This window comes from Anser anser (assembly GCF_964211835.1).
Source record: "Anser anser genome assembly, chromosome: 9".
NCBI classification, from domain to species: Eukaryota; Metazoa; Chordata; class Aves; order Anseriformes; family Anatidae; genus Anser; species Anser anser.
In genome coordinates, this window is record NC_139729.1 from 7,632,729 (window position 1) to 7,653,621 (window position 20,893).

Genomic DNA, 20,893 nt, shown 5'->3' on the forward strand with positions numbered 1-20,893 from the left:
TGAGTTACAGTATTGATTAGAATTGTTAAAGGCTCGCTGTGCAGTAACGGCATCGTGAGGTCCATGGAGAGAGCAGCAGTGTGGTCACACTGACAAGGCTGACAGGACAGCAGAAAGCCCTCGTGCAGCCCCATTGCCTCTTGGAACCCTAGCTAACCCCTTCAAAGGGACGTGATGTACTTCCCGTCACATTTCGTTGCTCTCTGTAGATATGCTCCACAGATCTTTGGAGTTGTTCGTTGTATGGATCCTTTCTGCTGCACACCTCTGTATTTGTTCTCTTTATTCTTGCTGTGTTGTACACAGAAGCTGGCTTTCAGATCTTGTATAGCAGAAGATGTGCTGAACTTCTCACTGTTTCTGATACTGCATTTCCAGTTAGGTTTTCCTGCTATTAGGTAGTTGGAAGCTTACTTCCAGGTGCCTGCTGTTCCTGTAACTTATCAAAGACTTAACTTTTGACTGCATGTCTGTAGTATAACCAAAGCCAAAGTTGCTGATTCAAATCAGTCCAGTTCATACTAGGCTGCTTTTACAGTACAGTGAGTCATAGTAGTCTTCCCTGTTGTACGAATCTTGTTTATTATATAGCAAATTAGCTCAAGATTTCTGAATACCCTGAGTTCCCTTTGAAATTATTGCAGATGAAGAGGGTCAGCTTCTCTCTGGTGCAGGCTCGTAAAGAGGATCCTTTTGTTAGTCCTGGTCTGAGGCCCATTGTAGCTTACTTGTCCGTCTGATTGATTAACAACCATATAATTGGCACTCTGCTGCACTTAACAGTACATTTATAGAGTTTTCTCTGTTTGAGGGTGAAGTTAAAAAGCTTCCAACTGCAGCAGGCTATCATATTATTTTAGTGTTAGAGTAATTTTTAATCCTTATCAAGCTAAGGTCTGCTTTTTCTGCCTCAAAAAAGAGCTGATATTTTCCTCAAGGAGAGTGTGGGAATGGTTAAAGAAGATTAAAGTCTTTTCTACATGCTTGAGGTTTTCTGATGTCTGGTGGGAATTGCCAATGAAGCTTCCTTCCGATTTCACACTGTCAGGCAAACGCAGGCTGAATGCAGGGTGACAACCCACTTGAAAATAATTATCCATTGCCCTGGCTGCAGAGGCATCCGTTACCTGATAGAGAAATGTGCTTTTACACACATGCACATACAGACTAAATTATTTTTTAAATCATTTTCTCCTTCCAGGTCTGAAAAACCTCATCCTGCTTGTTACTCAGCTGCGTACATAGGTTTTGAAAGCATCTTTCTTTTTTTAAAAGAGCCTGCACTTTAAATGCACTGATCTGGTGACTGACAGGATGCTCATAACGAAGTCTTGGCTTCTTGAGGGTATATATTTGAAATATCTCCATTAGCACTTCCGTGGAGAGTGTGGGTTTCAGCTTGCGTTTTTAATAGATGTCCTCCCACAGATACATCTTTCAAGGTAATAAATATTAACCGTAACATAGGTTAATAGTAAACAGATGTGGTTACAGTCCAAATACTGATAAAATCTACGTAGTCCTTAATGGGTAATGTTGCTGCCAAAGTAATCCACTACCACCATCAGTGGTTGAGGACGCAGTCAGCACAAAGAAAGGAGCTCCTGGTGCGGAGCCCTCTGCCAGGGGCTGGGCTGGGACAGCTGTGGATGGCTGGAGAGAGCCTTACTTCAGTGCCATCACAGTGGGTTTCTCAAAGTCCTGAATTCACTTTAAGTCAGTAGTATCAGAACCTTCTGCTGAAGTGCTTTCTGGTTTGTTTTGTGATGTTTCTGTTTTTCAACCTGTGAAAATAGCTTGTAATGGTTACTCAGGTCCATTAAAATTGGCCGGGCCAAAGCCTTGCAGCTTTGTTGTCTTCAATGCTTTGTCCATGGGACCTCTGGGAAAAGAAAAAAAAAAAATTTTAGTCACATATAGCTTTGGTGAACAAAAGTTGTTCTTTCACCATTGTTCCTCATTGTTCACCATTGCACCTAACAGGGGATGAAATCTGCTCTGGCTGCTCTAAAGGCCTGCCCAAAATATGGGGCTGCTGGTTGTCAGTGTTGGGGTTCTGACTTCTGTCAGCCTGGGGCAGCACAGGACCCAGCTGCAAGTTCTTCTTCGTGTCTTGTTGTTTTGTGGGACAGCAAAGTCACTTGGGAGGCGTTTTGCCTGGAATCATTTATTTCTCGTCTCCTTTCACTGTCCTTTAATCCACGCCTTCTAACCATACACTGTTGCTGAACTAAATTAACTGGTTTAGTGAAGACAGTATTCTCTATGTCAAACAAGTCTGTCTGGTCTGGATGTAGAAAACTGTAATTGAATTTACTGCATACACCCACAGAGGCTTTCAGAGAAGCACTGTGCTGGGCAGATCAGTAATAATAAAAATAAAAAAGCAAGATGTAAAGCCAGTGATATTAAAACCTTGGTTACAGCCATTTAAATGCAGTTGCACAGCACATTTACAGTTCTGCCCTCAGATCCTAGGGCAGTTCTTTCCACAGGTATTTGTCAGTTGCGCAGGTTCGCAGCTGCAGGAAGGGCAGGTTGTGCCTGGCTGGCTGGCTGGGGGCCCTCCAGCTCCAGCACCCCCTTCCCCACAGGTCTGTGGTACACCCAGTCTGCTCAGGAGGAAGCTTTCTCCTTCGGGCTCAGTGCTCAGCAAGGTTTACTGAGTGCTGGGGCACCCGTGGCTGCTCCGTCCCGGGGCGCGCTGAGGGTCCTGTTGGCACCTTCCCTTTGGCACGCTTGGAGGTCTGGGCGAGATGGATCCCTGAGGGCAGGAGGAGCTTTCACTCGGTTGCTGCTAATCTTGTTTGTGCTGTTTGCCTTTTGAAATTGTTCGCTGCGTTGAGGATGGGCTTTCTTCTTCCTGCCACCTCCACTGGGTTGAACCTCCTGTGGCTGTACTGTTGTTTGGTGGCAGGAAGAAAGGGGCTTTGGGTGACTTCCTCGGCAGGCTGCTGTCTGAACAACGGGCACACTTTGAGCCTGCAACCTCTAGCGGTCCTGCAACGTGTAGGGCAGCTGTCTTAAAGGCTAAACGTTATTCTCGTGCAAACAAACAGCTTAATGAAATGTCCTCACGTCTGCACCCTGCTTCACTTGACAGCTGTGTCCGCGCTGCAAAGGGGCTCCTTCAGTCCTGCAGAGCGTGCCTGGGGCTTCTCTGGGGAAGCAGTCAGTCCCTGGCACAGGGCAGGGGGCTCCTTAAGTTTGCTCAGGGGGACCTTTAATCCACAGAGATGGCTCAGATAAGGTAGCACAGGGTGGGAAGGAGGGAGCTGGTCAGGTGATGATTCGTGTCTTTGTCATGGATTTCAACAGCCTCTTATCAGCCTTGCAGCGGCTTTCACGAGGCCTCTGACTGGGAGTGGGACCTTAGTACGTTGTAGGAATGGAGGGAGAGAAATAGTGGTCGATAGGAAAGTTAAAATGCAGGTAAGACTGCGAAAACATATCCTTAGTGCAAGTCAGTGCTCATGCTGTTAACTCCTTAAAGACTCTAGTTTTCCTGAATATTCATTTGACATGGGGTACGTGTCCTTAAGACAGACAGATCAGTCTATCTGTGGATGAAAGAGAGATAAAAAGATATAAAGCCTGTAGCCTATTGCAGCAAGGGAAAGCCATACACAATCTGCATTGCCCAATGCATTTAAGTAAATCTAATAGGAGGGTTGAGGAAGATAGCAAGATTAGCTTGACAAAGATTATTTGTTGCTAAACAGACTCTTTGGTGTTTCCCTGAGCACAGACACACACAGCGAAGTTGCTCCACCCAAGGCCTTTCCATTTGCTTCATGGCTCAGTTGATTTCGATGGGTTTATTGTGAAGCACGATTTATGGAGCCCAAAGAAGGAATAAAATTAAAAACTTCCGTTCCCCCGTGTCTGCTCATGGTGCTGCTGAATAGGTGGGTGAGGGATACTGCTCTCAGGTCCCATGGTCAAACCGGGTCCTCTTTGGGGTCCCCCCAGTGCCAGAATGGGGCAGCTCCGCAGGTCCCTGTCTCGGTGCCCCCGTGCTGGCGTTTCCAGCCTCCCACGGCCATGAAAGGGTTTTCCTCTCCTCCAGCAGCAGTGGCTCTGTTGTCAGAAACAAAGCAAATCCTGATCACCATTGAAGGAGCAGATACGCCCTGTGTTTCAACATCTGAAACCAGGCCCATCAATCTGAAACTATTCCCCACTCCCGGTGCCAACAGCTCCATTAACAACTATGCTCCAGAAAGAAAGGAAATTGCTTTTCCCCTCACTGCAATGTCAGCCCACCATTTGGAAACTCCCCCGCATCTTCCTTTTCATGCTGGAGGTGGTGCGCTCATCTCTGTGACCTGCAAGCATCTGCTTCCCTGGTTTTCCGCTTCGTTGCGTCTCTGTTTAGACACTGCTCTGCCCTGTCCCACATACTAATTACTGACTTTTTGCTTCTGAGGAGCTTGATTCATTCTGGCACATTTTCCCACGTGAAACTGGACCTAGAGCCTTGGAAAATATCTTAATGGACGTCAGAGCAAGTCTGAGATTAACCCCAAATCGGCTGCTGTCTGTGAGCTAACGGGCACATCTTCTGGCCTCCGAGCAGGGCCGCCCTGGCAGGGGGCTTTGGCCCCACAGTGTCCCAGCCCTGGGCAGTGTGATGCGGCCAGGTAGCACTCCGTAAGAAAAAGCTGCTTGCTTTTTCCTCTCAGGGTCTCGCTGTGCGCTAGCTGACCCTCGGGTAAAAGGGTTTTGTCCCTAGGAGTCCCGTGTGCTGCCAGTGTATAAACCAAACTCCAGGCTTGCAGCCCCCCCCGTGGTGCGGCAGGCAGGAGGAGTCGCTGTCGCAGGGCCTGGCCTGTGCTCTGTCTTCTTGTGGCACTAATTCTGCCTGCCAGCTCTGCTTAGCCCAGAGACTGTGCTTCAAAGATTTGGCAGGAAGGGAGGATTTCCCTCCTCTCAGAATGAATATATTAATTTTGGATTTGTGAAGTTGAGCACAGAGACACAGTCCTTGCTCAGCCACTTTTGCAGCAGAAGCCTTTCATCTAGGTGCTGAAGATAAGTAGGTACATTTGACCTCTGTGTCATTTAAGACTTTTTTCCTTACCTAGCTGCTTCTTAAAAAATCCAAATACTCTTTGTCCTGTTGAACATCTGTTACGTCCTGGCAGCTTCAAGCACAGACCCCAGGACATGATGCAGCCCTCAAAACCTCCACCTCTGCAGCGTGCTCAGATCTCAGCCTTCCTTGTCGAGGCCCTGATGAATCCAGGCAGCCAAAATTCATCTTCACCACAGTCACCTTTAGACGGCTTAACCTCTTTGCTGCTATACTTGAGTCACTTTATGGTTTCAGCAGAATTTCACCACAATTTATTCAGTTCCCAGCTTAGCCTGATGGGTGCTTTTGTACCTTTGGCATACGAGAGATTAAGATTAATTTATTTATACGCTTAATGAAGCTATTGGTGCTGGCTGAATTGTTTTTCAATTTCACAACATTTAACGAATAACAAGAATGAAAAACCTGGAATGAAACTCGTAAGAACTTTATCTTTCCTTCCTTTCTGCCTGCAGATCTAGTTGAATGTTTTTGAATTCCAACCATCAAATATATTTTGGGAAATTTAAGAAGCTTTCATAAGCTCTCCTGTGTCTTGAATAAAAATTGAATTTGTGACTTCCTACAAAATCATTTCCAGTATTTTGCCAGTAATAACATCTGTATTTAAAGCTCTAGCCATGCGTGATTACTAAGGACTGCCATTTTCACTGCATTCTGGTTTGGATCATTACATTTTGCATGCTTCATTCTCACTCTGCTTCATTTCTGTTCGGGACAGGACACAAGGTAAAATATTGTACCTCAGTATTGTGCGTGTAGTCAGAGAGCCATTGTGCTCAGCCCCAGAAGTGGCTGCGTTTTGATGATCAGTGAAGCTTTCTGTGTTGTATAAAATGCTTCATCTGTTTCATGGGGTTGCTATGAATCATTCCTGTTAAATTTAAGGATAGAAAAAGTGTGTCTCACCTCAACTGTATTGAAATTAGATTAAGGATCACAGGATTAGCTCTTCTGCATTTTTGATGTGCATATTGGTTTGGTGCCTGCGGGGACTGGAGCATGTAAATACGGTTTCTGCCTGTGCTTTGGCTGCGGAGCGGGCAGGGCAGCGCTGGAGGCAGTGTGCCTGGCTGGGCAGGGCCGACCGTGAACGTGACAGCAGGTTCCTGACGGGCAGCGAGGGGCTGCCGCCCTTGCCCTGCGCCCAGGGTAGCCCTGTCTGGTGTGGAGGGAGCCTTGCTGGATTCCTGCCTTTGCCTCTCTCCCCCGATCCCCCAGTCCCCATGCTGGGGCCAACTGGCAGCTACTGGGCAGCATGCTGGCGAGGCACAGGCCTCAGTCTCCTGTCTCTGTGGTGCCAGAGCTGATCTCTCTAAGCCTGTATCTCTGATGCAGCCTTATTTCTGAGCCTTCTATATAGTTTCCTGTTCATTCTCGTTTTCTTATTTCAGCTCTCCTTTCACTGTGTTTTCTCCTCCATTCTTTAACGTTCTCCAGCACTGCACTGTTGCAGCCTCCTCCCTCCTTCAGGGCTGTAGCTCTCTTTCTGCCCAAGCCTTCCTCCTGCATCCCACAGGTTGTATCTTCTCAGAGCGCCATGTCCAGCTCTTTGCTTGATTGGCTTCAGTATTTGCTGAAGGTGATCTGACATCAATTTGTGTGGAAAATACTACACTTCTATTGTTAAGAAAAGAAAAAATATTGGGAGATCAAGACTTTCAGTGGGTATATGCCTGTATGTAATGGAGGACCCTGAAAATTTCAAATAAAGCAGGAGTTTTGTGCATTTAATGCTTTGCTTGTGAGATCATGAAAAATGAATGTAAAGTAGACCAAACACGTTTTTAAGATTTCATAAGGAGTATAAATAGTGCAAGTGAAGAATACAGTTTTTGTTTGATTGCAGTACTGGGCTTTCAGGTTAATTTAGAGCTGGAAAATACTGTTACTTCATGAAGAGATTAGAGTTTGACTCACTAGTTAATTTTTCATCTTCATGAAGAGCACAGAAGTAAAATTCTGCGTAGTCTCTGCTGTCATTGACTTCATTGGGATTGTACACACAGTCTTTCCAGGTACTAATAATGTGGACGTTTTCTTTCTAGGCCCTCCGTCTGCTCCCCAGAACCTGATTTCCAACGTCAATGAGACATCGGTGAACTTGGAGTGGAGCCCCCCGCAGAACAAAGGTGGTCGGGAAGATATTTCCTACAACGTGGTATGCAAGAGGTGCGGTGCGGGTGACCTCAGCCGTTGCCGGTCGTGTGGCAGTGGTGTGCACTTCAGCCCCCAGCAGAACGGCTTGAAAACCACCAAGGTCTCCATTACTGACCTCCTGGCGCACACAAACTATACCTTTGAAGTCTGGGCAGTGAATGGAGTCTCCAAGCACAATCCCAGCCAGGACCAAGCTGTGTCAGTCACTGTGACAACTAACCAAGCAGGTAGGAACCTACATACAAATTTTATTCCTGTCTCTTTTGCCTGTTTTTAGGAAAGCTGTGGTTTCCATTAAATTTAGCACGAGCAAATGAACACAAGGATGCATAACTGGGTCAAACCCTTATTTTCTGGGTTATTTATATGGATAGTTTAAATTCTGTAAAGCTAGAAAAACCGAGGAGGGTTTGACTAGCATAGCTGGTTGCAGAGCTGCGCTGCACCACACTGCGAGGACACTGGGAGGCATTCTGCAGAAGCAGAACAGCACAGCTGCCGTGAGCGACATGGAGGGGACAGAGCCAGAGCCTCTCAGCAGCTCTGCCCTTTGTCAGGGAGACGCTGCACGTGGACGTGGACGTGCCCTTGGAGTTTGCAGAGGGACAAATACGCGGCTGGGGAGCGCAGCATTGTGCTTCTGCCTGCTCCCAAACAGCACTGTGTACGATTCAGAAAGAAGAATGAGTCGGTTCTCGCTTGCCTGCATGCTAGCGCTCTTCTCCCTGCAAAGTCAATTAGATTCTGTCCTGTTGTTAAATAAATACCTCCTTAACCTGCTGCTAACAACATTTCAATTGATCAGACCTGGCATTACTTGAGAAATCCCATATGAGCTTTCATCTTCATGCTGCCTGATTTTTACATTTTGCTCATCTGGGAGAGTGAAACACTATTTCTGTCTATACCTGATTATTTCAGATACCCTAAATGCTTCCAGTTTTTTCAGTTCCCCGTGTTTGACCTAGCAAAGGCTGCAGCAGAATGGGTTTTAGTTCTGATGATCACATCTTTTTTTTTTATTTATTTAATTACATGAAAACTTTTATTGTTTGCAGATAGCTAGGATTTCAAGCACAGGGTTCCAGTTCAATTTTTAATTTAATGCACAAAATTATGTACATTTGAATATGACACTCTTCTGTATGCAAATTAGATATCCAGACTGTCAGACTGGCTACAAGACTGTCAAACCTGTTATCTAATCACTTGCAGCACTGATTGCCTTCAAGTCCCATAAACATTGCAGGCATTCAGCACCTTAAAGCGTAGCTTGTGGGGTTATCTTTTATCTGTGGAGTTCTGGTGTATGGGACAATATGAATATTGTATGTTCTGAGAGTACTGGACTACATAAATACTGTGAGTTCTGTTTGCTAGTAGAAGCATGTGAAAAATAGGTATGCATAATCAAAACTTGCAAATCCTAGCTCTAGTCCACTGCACTTCAATATTAACTGTGAGAGGTGTGTTTAATTTTGCAGTCACAGTTAAAAGTAAAATTGTCAAGTCCACATTGAAGCTCCTTTGAAAATCTGGTTCTTTTTTTGTTTGTTTTTGTTCTTTACGCATACAGATGACAGTACAGTGATACAGTATCCCTTTTAAATTATAATTCAAAAATCCAAACTATTGTTTTGCCCGGTGAAAAGATGATTAATAGAGAACAGAAACTATTACAGAGATGTAGGAGAAAGCTCGGGGAGAATGCTGTCATATGCTATATGAAAAGAGAAAGTTGAGAACAGCAGCAGGGACAGTGTTTTTGTACTACGAACGCCTAGCAAAGAGAGTATTTCTGACTGATTTTGGCATGTGTAAGGATTAGTGGATGCATATATGCATGAATAAGTGAGTGGGATCCATCTACCGTGTGAAAATTCTACCATCTTACGCTTTAATATGCAAACCAAAATCTGATTGAATATGCAAATAAGAATTGATTTTGTTTATTATCCATGAGTAGCAGTTCTTCACATCAGGAAATTTGTATTTTTGCCAGCATTTCCAATTATGAGACATGCCCAGTCTATCAAATGCTTCAGAGGGCTGGAGAGAACTGTACCGGTACACATGAAAATTAACTCCAAGGTGCTAGTGTTCTCCTGTTCTTCATACATCTTTGTGTATTCTGCTGCATAGAAGATCTAAATAGAAATGTGTGATCTAAACGTATAGATCTCAACTAAGATAAATAGTCCTTACATATGCAAATAATCCTATTGATTTCAGTGAAACTACTTGGCTTGAGTATAGGTTTATAAAGTTGGACCCTTGGGTTTTACAAGTACTGATCTGTTTAATCATTGTAAATGTGTGTCTGGGGTACAGTAAAATTCCAGTGCCACTCATTTTCTTTCACTATATTTCATTATAAAGAAATCATGTCATGATAGAGCACTGCCATAGGTATGATTTCGATCTTGCACCTTTCTCATTCTAATGTAAAGCTACCTTGGTTTCATTGCAGCAATTTTTAATTTAAGAAAGATTAGAGCCAAACTCCTCCTTTAATAAAATTCTTTCTCTCTTTTGCTAATAAAAACAAGGCTACCAACACTGAAAATCTATAAACTGCTCTACTGTTTTCGCTATCTATGGTTGTGCTTTCCAACATTTGATAGAAATGAAATGTTGTTAGCATGGTTCTTTAGTGATGTGAGCAGTGTTTTTGGGTCATATCCCGGGGAATTGCTTGCAAGAGGTGCATTCTAGAGATAAAATCAATGGGGATGATTGGGACTAAAAAATGCTTCATCTTACATACAGTCTCAAGCTGACCTCCCAGATATGCAACCATGTAATCTGAAGAAAATATATGGAAATTTTAGAACACAGTTTTTAATGTTGGAATCAGAAATCCTATTATTTGTATGTTTGCTTGCATTGGTGCCAGCCCCTAAAGAAGGCATGCGTTTGGAGGCAGACAGAAAACAATGGGAAATCAGGTACTGGTGTATTCAGCATGAAATTGAAGAAATGTGTTGCAATGGCATAAAAGGTGCAGTTGAAAGGCACAGGTGTTTTTTTGTTTGCTTTTGCCACTTTACTCCTGGAGATAGTGAAATGAGGCTGTTTGCTTTCCACCTTTGTTTAGAAACTCTTTTCAGTTTCCAATTCTGTAGAAAAATGTTTAAATGAAAATAAGCTTTTGCCATTCAAAGTGGGATCAAAAAGCATTTGAAAAAGTATTTTTCCTGCTTCCTTTGAAAAGGTCCTGGTTTTTATAGTGGTGTTTTTTTGTTTTTTTTTTTTTTAAGAGAATCTAAATTTCAGGCTTTGAACCAAGTAAAAATTTCTATCTCTTAGTGAAACACTTCAGTGTTGTGACATTTTAAGAATTGTGAATGGTGAATTCAGCTCGGTATTATGCATGTTTAGTATAATAATTTTTTGATTTTTTTGAGATGGGAGCTGCCGCTCTTTTCCCATATAAGATTAAAACAAAATTAAAAAAGCAAAGGATGAAGCCCTGAGCTGTGGAAACTTGCAGCTAGCACCTCATCACCGTGAGTACTGGGAAGTACTGATACTGAGGGTCCCTACTAGCAGTGGTGGCTTTTGTGGCTGGCTCTTTTTGCTCAAATGAAATCAGCACTTTGCCCATCCCTTAAAAATGTGAAACGACTTGTGGAAGAGATGCAAACCAGCAGTTCTCATATGGTGCTGTGAAGAGGCTGGTTTCAATGAGAATCCCTGCCAGGCAGCTGACTGAACAGTTCAAAAATCTCCAGGCTCTTTTTTTTTTCCCCTACTAAGGATAATTCTGCGAAGCTGTTCAAAATTAAAAGTAAATCTCTCAATAAAGAGACGTTGTTCACAGCAAGCAGGAAGCTTTTTTTTTCTTTTTTCTTTTTTTTTTTTTTTCCCCAAAGAGGCACTGCACACTTTATATTTTAATAAAGACTACAGCCTGACTTCTTAGGTGTCCAGCCAGGTTCGCTGTCAGGTGAGCCGCGTGCGTGTCCGAGGGTGCCGCACAGCAAGGACCACGTTTTTGTACGGATGCTAAAAGAGTTCATAAGGCAGGGGAGCAATGGTGGGGGGAAACCTACACAAGCTCTAAATGAGATTTAAAATCTAAACTCATTCTGCTGCTTTCTTTCCTCCCTTCTTTTTGTGTTTTGTGAGGGATGGGCTTCCTGCTTGCTCCTTTCGCGCAGGAGTTAAACGCTTGATGTTTCTGAATAAACAGGCTGCCTGGTGATTTGTTGCCTTGTTAGGTACCTTGGGCTCGGTGGTCTTTAAGTAGACCATCTCAGCTAGGTAGAGGAAGGATGTGCCAATTAGGATGAAAAAAAGAGGATAAATAAATAAACTTCCTCTTTCTCCCCCTGCATAAAACTAGCAATGTTTACGCTGCCTGTGCTCAGGTTTAAGAAGGGATCTTTCTTATGAATATTTCAGGCTCCCCGTCCCATTTTTTCCTCTTTCTCTTCTCGCTTCCCTCCCCACTCCTTTGTCTCCGATCCCCCACACCTTGCCTGTCTAGCTGTCTGTTCGCCTGTCTCAGAGCTGCTTCATCTCCGCGGCAGAGCGGCGCGGCTGGCTGTGCCGCAGTCCTTCCCCCTCTTTTGTATGCTCCCCTGGTCCCTCACTGTCACTCAGAGCCCTGCGGTTGTTCAGCAGCCGCTTCCAGGCAGGAGCTAAAATGGGTCACGGTGCCACCAGGACCCGAGCCCCGCTGAGAAGACCCACGTGAATCCCGTGTTCTTCTGGGACAGGCGGCGCGTGCGATGACCGAGCTGCGGTGAACCCGAAACGCGGACGTTCAGTGCAGGGAAGGAAAATGTCAACTGCTGCTCGGGTTTATTCGGCCTTTAGGCTTGCTTGTTTGTGGACCTTCTGAATTCCATTGGTAAAAACAACAAATCCGACCCCGCCTTGATGCTGATCATGTTTCAAGTTAGAAATGAGGGGGGAAGAAGTGGGAGCTGCTTGCTTTCAGATGACCCGCAAGTTCCGCTGGACCCGTTGGTAGGGGGAATGTATTCCCATTTTGCGTGTCGGTGGGTCTTCTTTGAAAGCCCACGTTCCCTTTCAAACGTTGATTAGCATTCCTCACGTGTTGTGCCGAACGGCACGGAAAATGCATATAAGGTCTTACATGCTGCCAGCGTGGTTTAGCCCGTGCAGAACTGAATTTGCAGTCAGTAAAAATTCATGGCCATACATTGCCCTTGGTCAGTGCGCACTGCATATATCGACAAAGTAATAGTTGCTCAGGCAGATCAAAAGCAAAACATGCCAAAGCCAGTAAACCTCAGGCTTTCGGTATTTTTTTTTTAAATGTGTTACTTTCCTGGATATTTATAGCTTATCTATAAAGAACTGCTATATAGCAAAACATCAAAAGCCATTGTTAACTAGATTTCAAGTGCAGAATTTTCTTTATGTGACTGCGTGAATACTGTTAAAACTACTACTAGAAAAGAGAAATTAGCAGATAGTCTGAAGATCAATCCATCCATCTGATTGTCTAAACTCCATCGTGTTCTTTGAGTACAGTCCTGGTTTCAGTAGAAATAACAGCAAATAATTTCTTTACCCTGAGAGGGAATGTAAAATTTTTTGATTTTTCTACGGTGGAGGACAGAGGCAAAGCAGTATTGAGCTATTGATACCTATGTGCATCTTGAGAATCTTACCAACAGGGAGGTGGTCCAAGAAATTAATTTTGCTTGCAGAAGTAGCAAGCTCTCTAGTTGTTCAGAGTCCTGCAGTTTTACGCTCAGCCCTTGCAAAGGTTTTCCTTTTTTCCTAAGAAATCCTGGGCGCTGCCAAGGGTGGGCGAGGGCCCCCGCTGCGGGGCAAGGCGATAGCTGGTCCTGGAGTTGATGTAATTTTCCTCAAAGGACTTGCTACCAGCACGGTCCCACCCTTTCCAGTTCCTTGTTCCCTGCGGCCAAGGGATACAAACAGCCTGTTCCAGGAGGCCTTTCCCTGGGCACACAACCTGGGGGGGGCTCCTGGTGCTGGTGTCTGGGGTGTGTAAACGCTCGCAGCGCCCTGGCTCCCTCCGTTCCCCCATAGCCTGATTTAAAATAATCTCTTGGCAAACAACGGCGTGTGTGCCAGATGTCCAGAGCTCTGGATGTGTTCGATACTTCTGGCTGCTGTGTTTTTTTTTGCCTGCAAAACGCCAGGCTAATGGAAAAAGGGGAGTTGCAAAGGGGTGTTTTTATTTTGCTTTAAAGGTGTTTGTACTGAGGATGATGGATCAGCAATCTCCTCGTTCCTCAAATGGAGCTGTGTCAAGCATCTACTCAATAGGGAAGGAGATTCAAAACTCGTAAGCAGAGACTTAAAAAAGGGGTGATACGTGAGCGTGACACTCCGGGTGATTTGTTGCAGCATCTTGCCGAATTCCGGGCTAATTGTATGCAACTTTCTCATTTTGAATCTAAACCAGTGTGCTTTCTAAGGCTTTGCACTGATCTGCTAGACATAATTAGCAACCCCTCCCCTGCTTTTCCAGCAGAAGGGCTGGGATGAGCTGTCAGCTGCCGTGGGGTTTCACCTGCCATAGACAGCGAGGCGAGGTGCCAGTGGCGCGGGAGGACGAGCGGCCGTGTCCGAGGGAGCTGAGCTGTGCCTTCCCTCTGCAGATTTACATCCAAGGGAGTTACCGCAAGGGCTTCTGAAGCAAACCAAATAATGTCTTTTGGGAAACCACAGACCTTTCAAATAGAAACGTGGTGGGAGATCCGCAAGGAAGATAAGTGATCCCAGCACAGGAAATTTGGGAATTGCGTGGAAGCAAACGGTCGGGAATACTTCCAAGTTGGAAGTTTTCAGTGTTTAGTGTGGGATTTCTTAGTGTCTCGGGGATGTCAAGTGTTGACCATTTCAGATTTCTCCTCTTGCACGTTTAATTCCATGTGTAAGATAATGTTTCTGAGTAAGGAGCTTCTCCAAGCTGGCAGATGCAAGTGGGAGTTTCTTATTAACGACTCCGTGTTCTTGGCCAGGCTTTAGCTGATGGCCTGTAATAAATGCCTAGCTGTAAGTATACGTGCTACTGTCTTCAAAACAAAACCGGGAAAACTATTGTTGGGAGGGATTACATTATTATTTTAAGGTAACTGCAGCTTTCCACAAAGAAATAATAATTAAAATAACAACTGCCTGCTTGCTGGCAAGGCTACCTGCACCACCCATTTCCATGAATTTGTATTCAAGGTGGGGAATACAAGTCTTGCTCGGAAGGAAAAAAAAAAAAAAGTGCTTTCTAAAGATCCTTAGTAAATAACCAGCTTCAGGGTTCAGTGAGCAGCTTAGACAAGTTGCGTGTCAGATAGTGCCAAGAAGTAATTGCAGCATTTAAATAAAAGTTTGGTCACATTTTTAAAAGGATCTCACGGTTTGCTGTGGAAAATAGGGCTTGTTACCTCAGGAAAAAGGTGTTTAATTTCAGGACTGGTTAGCATTGAACATGCTTGTAATTATATAAATTAACTTTTAAGAGGCATCAAATCCGATCAAATTCTGGTCTCAGTTCTGTAGGTACAGATGAATAGTTACTAACCTGACAGAGATCAAGGCATGGTCCTGGAGCTTTCATTTGCAGTGGATTATTTAACTGCTCGTTTCCTTCCACCGGCAGCGTGCTGACATTTCTCATTCTCCCAGTTTGCCATGCAGCCTGAGCGCTCCTCTTAAACAGTTTGCAAGGAAATACTTCCATACGGAAGGAGGCTTCGCCTAGGAGTATTTGTGGCTACCAAATGTTTAGCTGGGCTTCTAACTTTTCTAGTTCTTTTTGCAGCTGACTAAATTAATTAGTTGGAAAGCAGCCAGAAAGACAGCAGAGTCCAGTCTGTAGTTGAGCAACAAGAAAAGGCTTCAGAGAACTTTATCAAAGCTTCCATTAACCCCCTGCTGATGTCCTCAAACAGGATTTTTTTTGAGAGAGTGGAAATACAAAAGCTAGGCTGCACAACTGTCCCTGTGCGTCCATTCAAAGGTTTTAAGTCCGCACAGTTACTAATTAAAATGCCACGCAGAGTAGCACAAATAAACACAGCTAGTCCCCGAGCGCCCAAGTTTCTGCCCTGGCGCACGGTTTGAAGGGCAGGATGCTGAGCTGGCCTGGCGAGGGTGGTACAGCAGCCTCGGTCGGTTCAGATATTCCGCCTTTGTACAAGGAGTTGCAAAAAGCGTGTCAAGCCCATCCATATGCATGAAGCCCTATTCCCAGAATGCCATCCCAAGGCAGCCAGTGATTTTTTATTTATTTTTTTGCATAGCATTGCGTTGAGCCATGAGGACTAAATAGAGCTGTGGCATGTCTGCTGGATCTCTGTAATCATGTTTGCCAGGTTTTGGCGGACATCAAAATGCTGAGCACACGAGTGAATACTGCTCCTTTCATTGAGAAATGTCACTTCAGATTTAGCCCCACGTGTGAACTGGCATGCAGGGAGCACTTTATTATTACGGCAAGGCTCCACTGGGCTTCCCCTCCCAAACAAAGCAGGCAAATGTATAGGCTCTATCTGCAGCTTCTTGAAGGATTTCATGGCGTCTCCTTAGATTAACGTAATCTGCCCTCATTACTAAATTCAAGAACCGGGATCCCAGCAGTCATACAGTGCACTCGAAAAACAGGTTCAGGGTTTATGGAAGCTGTAATTTGTGAACTGCTAATAACAAAAGTTATGTGGTTTTAGATTTTTTTAATACGGTCTAGAGAGGCATAGGAAGCTACAGCATCTGTATTTTTATCCCCTAGGTCATTTACATTTTAAACCATCCCTTATAGAAAAATCCCTTATGAACTTAAAAGGAAATTATAAGTTCTTTCTCAGCTCTTTGAACTATTCCTCTAGAATTTATTAGGATTTTTATCACTGCTATCGAATTCTATCACCTAGTCTTAAAAAGAAGATTGACTGATTCTGATTTTTTATTAAATGCTTTTATTGTGCAAGAAAATCTCTTTGGTTTTGTCTACATTAAAATCCATTGAAAGTATCCATGGTTTATTACAGAGAGAAAACCCCTTAAATTGTAATGTGCTGTGGATATAAATGTCTTTCAGTTCGGAAGATTTCTGAAGACTAAAAAGAAAGCACTGAAGTTTTTAATTAGCTTTTTATTATTTTTAATTTTCTATATGCTATTAAATGGTCACATCAATAAATAATAGGACAAGACAGTTTTGGCTAAGTAAAATAGGAAGGAATAGTGGGCTGGAAAAGATACCTCCTCTATGAATTGAATTTTGTGTGGTGTCCATTTATTTTAGCTAACAAATAAAGGCATGATCTCGAGACAACCACTACAACAGCTCCCTGGGAAGATTGCACTTGTCTAGATAACATAGTGCGTTCTTTAAATCTGTCCTCTGAATCAGCCTCCATTTATCTTTCTTAGCATACAAGGGAATGCAGATGGAATGGCTGCATCCTTCCCTCTCGTTTATCAGGCTCCCGTGCGTGTACATAAATAAGGCAGAAGGTGAGTGCAGCATGCGAGTGGCCGAGTGTTCAGTCCCGCGGTTTGGGAGCTCGGGGGCAAGGTGGCCAAGCGCGGTCCTGGGGAGCTGCAGAGATCTGCGGGCTCTCTGTCGTACGTGAGGCAGGACATGCAGACCCGGCGGTGTGTTTCCAAGAGCATTTCAGCCTCTTACTTTCACGGCTGCTGATGCTGAAAGTTAAAGCTGTGATCGTGCACGTGCTGGGAAGGACTGGTTTTGAAAGGAGTGGACTGGGCTTGGAGGGAGGCTTCATTAGCTCTGCTTGCAAATGCACAGTTTGTCTTTAACCGGAGAGTATTTTTGTACACGGAGCTGCAAGCATCACTGGCAAGAGGGGCTCTGCAGCACAGGAGTTTCCTAGCTAATTTAGAGTCAGAATGATCCTTAATGGAGGTTATCAGCTTGGCTTCATCTGGATCAAGTAAGAAGATAATCAAATTTGTGGACCTGTAGATGACAAAACAGACCTGAAAGCAAAAGGATAAGCCTTACAGGGAGGGCACACATAACACTGAAAAGTGCTTTGCATGCTGTCAGAAGAAGAAATTACTTCTGAATTTAAGATTTTGGGTGAAGATTGTACTTTTCATTGCAATCCCCATCCTGGCCACCTCTCAGTTGCACCCCGTAAGTACCCTCCTGAGCCCTGCCTGCCCCAGCAGCGCCTCAGGGCTCTTCTCACCAGGAGCCAGGGAAGGCTCTCGGGGTCCTCCTCCCACTGTACCACGGCTTTGGCACTAAAAATGAGAGTCCCGGCTCAGGATACAGAGCTATCTGTGTGATGGCTGACTTAATCTGAGATTAGTGTTTTCACAGGCTTTTATTTGCCTGGCGTACTCAGTACTCCTCTAGGAAATAAGCGTGGCAGATCTCTTTGTATAACCCCAAATCTTCATAACCTTCGGAGGTTGATTATTTTTTTATTCCTTTTTTTTTTTTTTTTTTTTTTTTCAGGATTGAAACTGTTCAGACTTTGTAATGGCACTTGCATTGCACAGGAAGTTTTACCAGCCGTCTTTCTGACCATTTTCCACTGAGGCAGCCACTTTTAATATTTAATTGCTTACTCCATTTGGGGTTTTTCCAATTGACACAAGTTTTAAATGAATAATACACTAGTTTTCAGTATCCGGCATAAACCCAAAATAATGAAACCCCTATGTAAGTTTAATTATGTGCCACCTATGATGTAATCAGTTACTGACATCATGAGCTAAGATTTTAATTTCAAGGCTTGTGTGTTTCAGGAAGCTTAAGGCTCTTCCCCAGTTTGTCCCTCATCACATTATTTTTTTTTTTAACTGCACAACAAACTTCAGGTAGCTTTGCTTTTCCAGCAGCACTGTGTGCAGAATATAGTTCTCTCTCTCAGCAGCTCTATTTAGGATTTTTAATTTCCTGAAGAAATCTGCCTGTTGCAGATGAAGGAAAATGGGCTTAATTCACTTTTGATGAGAGGACCTGTGAGAAGAGCTGTGGTTGGGAATGCCCAGGAGAACGTGGTGTGCTGCTCTCTAATTCTGATACTTTTCCAAAAGCACAAAGTATCTTCTTTTTCCCACTCAAGAAGAGAGGATATTTGATGGCACAGAAGGGTTTGTTGCTGTATGTAGAAGACACGTACTGCTGTATGTGCTGTCAGAGCAGTGTCCTTCACAAAGTGCTACCGATGTGAGCACAGAAAACCTAAACCTTGATTCAATCTTGAGAGTCCACAGCCCAGAGACGGAGGTTGTATCATGTTGAATCCATCTAACTGCTGTACTGAAGGTGCTTTACCGGAGTTGCCGTGAACTCTCTGAATGTCAAATATAATTAAAATGTACAGGTCATCCAGCTGAAAGGTTAATGCATAAATGCTTGGTGCTTCTGCACCAGCTTCTTCTGCGTGATGGACCTTAAAGTGAAGTTCCTTATCTTTGGTGACTTCAAAACAAGTTATTACACTCAAGTGTTAAAATGGGAATTATGTTTTTTATTGTCAGGTGAGCCCTGGGTTTTGGTTCTTTCAGGTGCCACAGGCTCAGGAGGGCACGTTCGAAACCCAGCCTGCAGTTGCCACTAGAGCCTGTCACTTCGGTGTGTCACCGTGGGAGGAAAATGTTTCTGATTTTATTATCTTTTCTTCCTCCAAGATTCTTGGCATTTCTGATGTTGGGTGATTGATCCGAGAAACCCAAATGGCAAAGTCTAACTCTCTGCTATTACTGAAACACTTCAGAAGCCAGGATGAGACAACATGGCCAAATCTATTTATTAAAATAGAAAATGCTGCTTTGGGAAAATGAGTCATAACATTTATTTATTTATTTTGTTTAGAAGATGCTTCAATATTTCCAAAGCATGTAAGTGAGTAGAGACAGAGGCTTTTATTTGTCTGGATTTCAAAGAGGCTTTTGAGCAGTTTTTTTTACAAAACCTCATATTCTTAATGCTGTGAGTAAGTGACAGAGGAGGTTATTTAACAGGTGTATATCTAGACATTCATGTTTCGAGTAAATAAAAAGGAACCGTGTGAGAATGAAGGAGATGTGTTGCCTTAGGTACTGAATCCCCCATCTGCCCCTCGGTGGATTGTGCCTGATGCCATAACTGTTGAGGAAACCGCGTGCTCAGGTGGCTTGGGATAAGAAAGGACCAAGGAGCAGACGTGAGTCTTTCTCTTAACAGATGCAGGCATGAAGCATCAGAAGAGAGCTGTTCTTTGCAACGTGAGACAAAGGGTTGTCCCTTTGGGATAGTAATAGAGCAGAGTCAATATTTTCAGTATTGTTTCATTGATTGTTGATGCATTATTGTAAGTGGTTGAACAGCTGCACGCAAGAAGTGGTTTGCAGGGCACAGAAACAGTACGACGCTTCGCTGGCCCTGTGGAATTTGAGAACAGCGGTGCCCCCGCTGTCGGCTAACTCACGAAGCGCGTGCGGACGTGGCCCACCTCCTCTGTGGGAGGACGGTGAACAGGAGTAGCTGGGTGCTTGCTTGACTCGAGGAGGGGCTGGGGACACGGGCATCATTCGGGGGCACCTGGTGCATCTTCGAGGGTAGCTCTGGTTTCCTTGTGGAAGGAGCTGGAGGGAGGTTGTTCTGCAAAGACAGCTCAGCAGTCCCCTCCTGTGCAGCACTGCAGAGGTGAAGGACAGGCTGGTTCTGGGGGGGAACAGCAGCCTGGTGTGGGTGAGGTGGAGTTGGCCTGTGGGGATGGTGGTAAGTGGGTCAGATTGCTCTGGACTGCTTACTTTGAGAGGCTGGGGAATGCCCTGCTTCCAACAGCACGGTCTGTTTTAGTAACAGGAGGTTATGGTCTCCAGTCCTCCTTCTGCTTCCCCCAGTGCCGCTGCACCCCGGGGCGATGCACGCTGTGTCCCCGCCAGAGGCTTCTGGAGGTGCTTGCGGGCTCAGCCTCTGGGAAGTAGCAGGGTGATTACACCGTGTGCTTCCCAGAAGTTTTCAACCCAAATTTGGGTTGTGGGACCCTGCCTACAGCTGCAACTGCTCCGGGCCCTAAAGGAGGGCTCTGAGAGCTCCAGCACGCTCCGACCGGACTGTGTGGCCCCTTCTCCCTGCGGCTCTCAATTCAGCGTAAGGCAGCGGAGCATCACTGCTAGCTTCTCTAGGCTAAAGGATTTATTTTGGTTTATGCTGCGTCAGGGTCTAACCTCAGCTGGAAGGAAGGCTAACGGCAGTGACCTGCTTTGTGACCAGCGGCTCTCAACCTGCTCAGGTCAGAGAGCTGCTGACTAATTCCAAATCTTAACAAATTGCTTACAGCAGTAGGATTTCTTAGAGCAATTTACAGCACTAAGTACGTTCACCCTCCTTGTGTTAATCATTCTGGTTTAAGCATTTAGAAATGTTTCTATGCTGATTGTAATGTTCAGACAGATTTTTATAAATTGCCTTCCAACTGAAAGCCTTGTTTTCCTGTTTGTTTTAAACTGGCATTCATACATACAGGAAATACACACACAGTATTATGCCATGTTTCTGTTGGCAACTATTGAGTTATCCTTGTCAGAACATGCCAACAGGATTTCTTAGCAAGCTAGCAGAAAGAAAACAAGCAGTTCTCAGACTAAACAGACCCTGTGCTTGAGCTGTAATAAGGATCTCTTGCTAAATGTTATGTAGATTCTTCTGCTTTAAGGCAATCT

General features: G+C 44.5%; 1 protein-coding gene across 3 annotated transcripts in view; it reads left to right on the forward strand.

Moving 5' to 3' along the window:
- The window catches only part of EPHA4 (EPH receptor A4), a 99,019-nt gene that overhangs the window by 44,616 nt on the left and 33,510 nt on the right, over nucleotides 1-20,893 (forward strand). For all 3 annotated transcript variants that reach the window (XM_083848592.1, XM_083848593.1, XM_083848594.1), the window contains exon 5: nucleotides 7,147-7,485. In XM_083848592.1, the coding sequence (XP_083704718.1) occupies nucleotides 7,147-7,485 (339 nt within the window). The remainder of the gene's footprint in view (nucleotides 1-7,146; nucleotides 7,486-20,893) is intronic.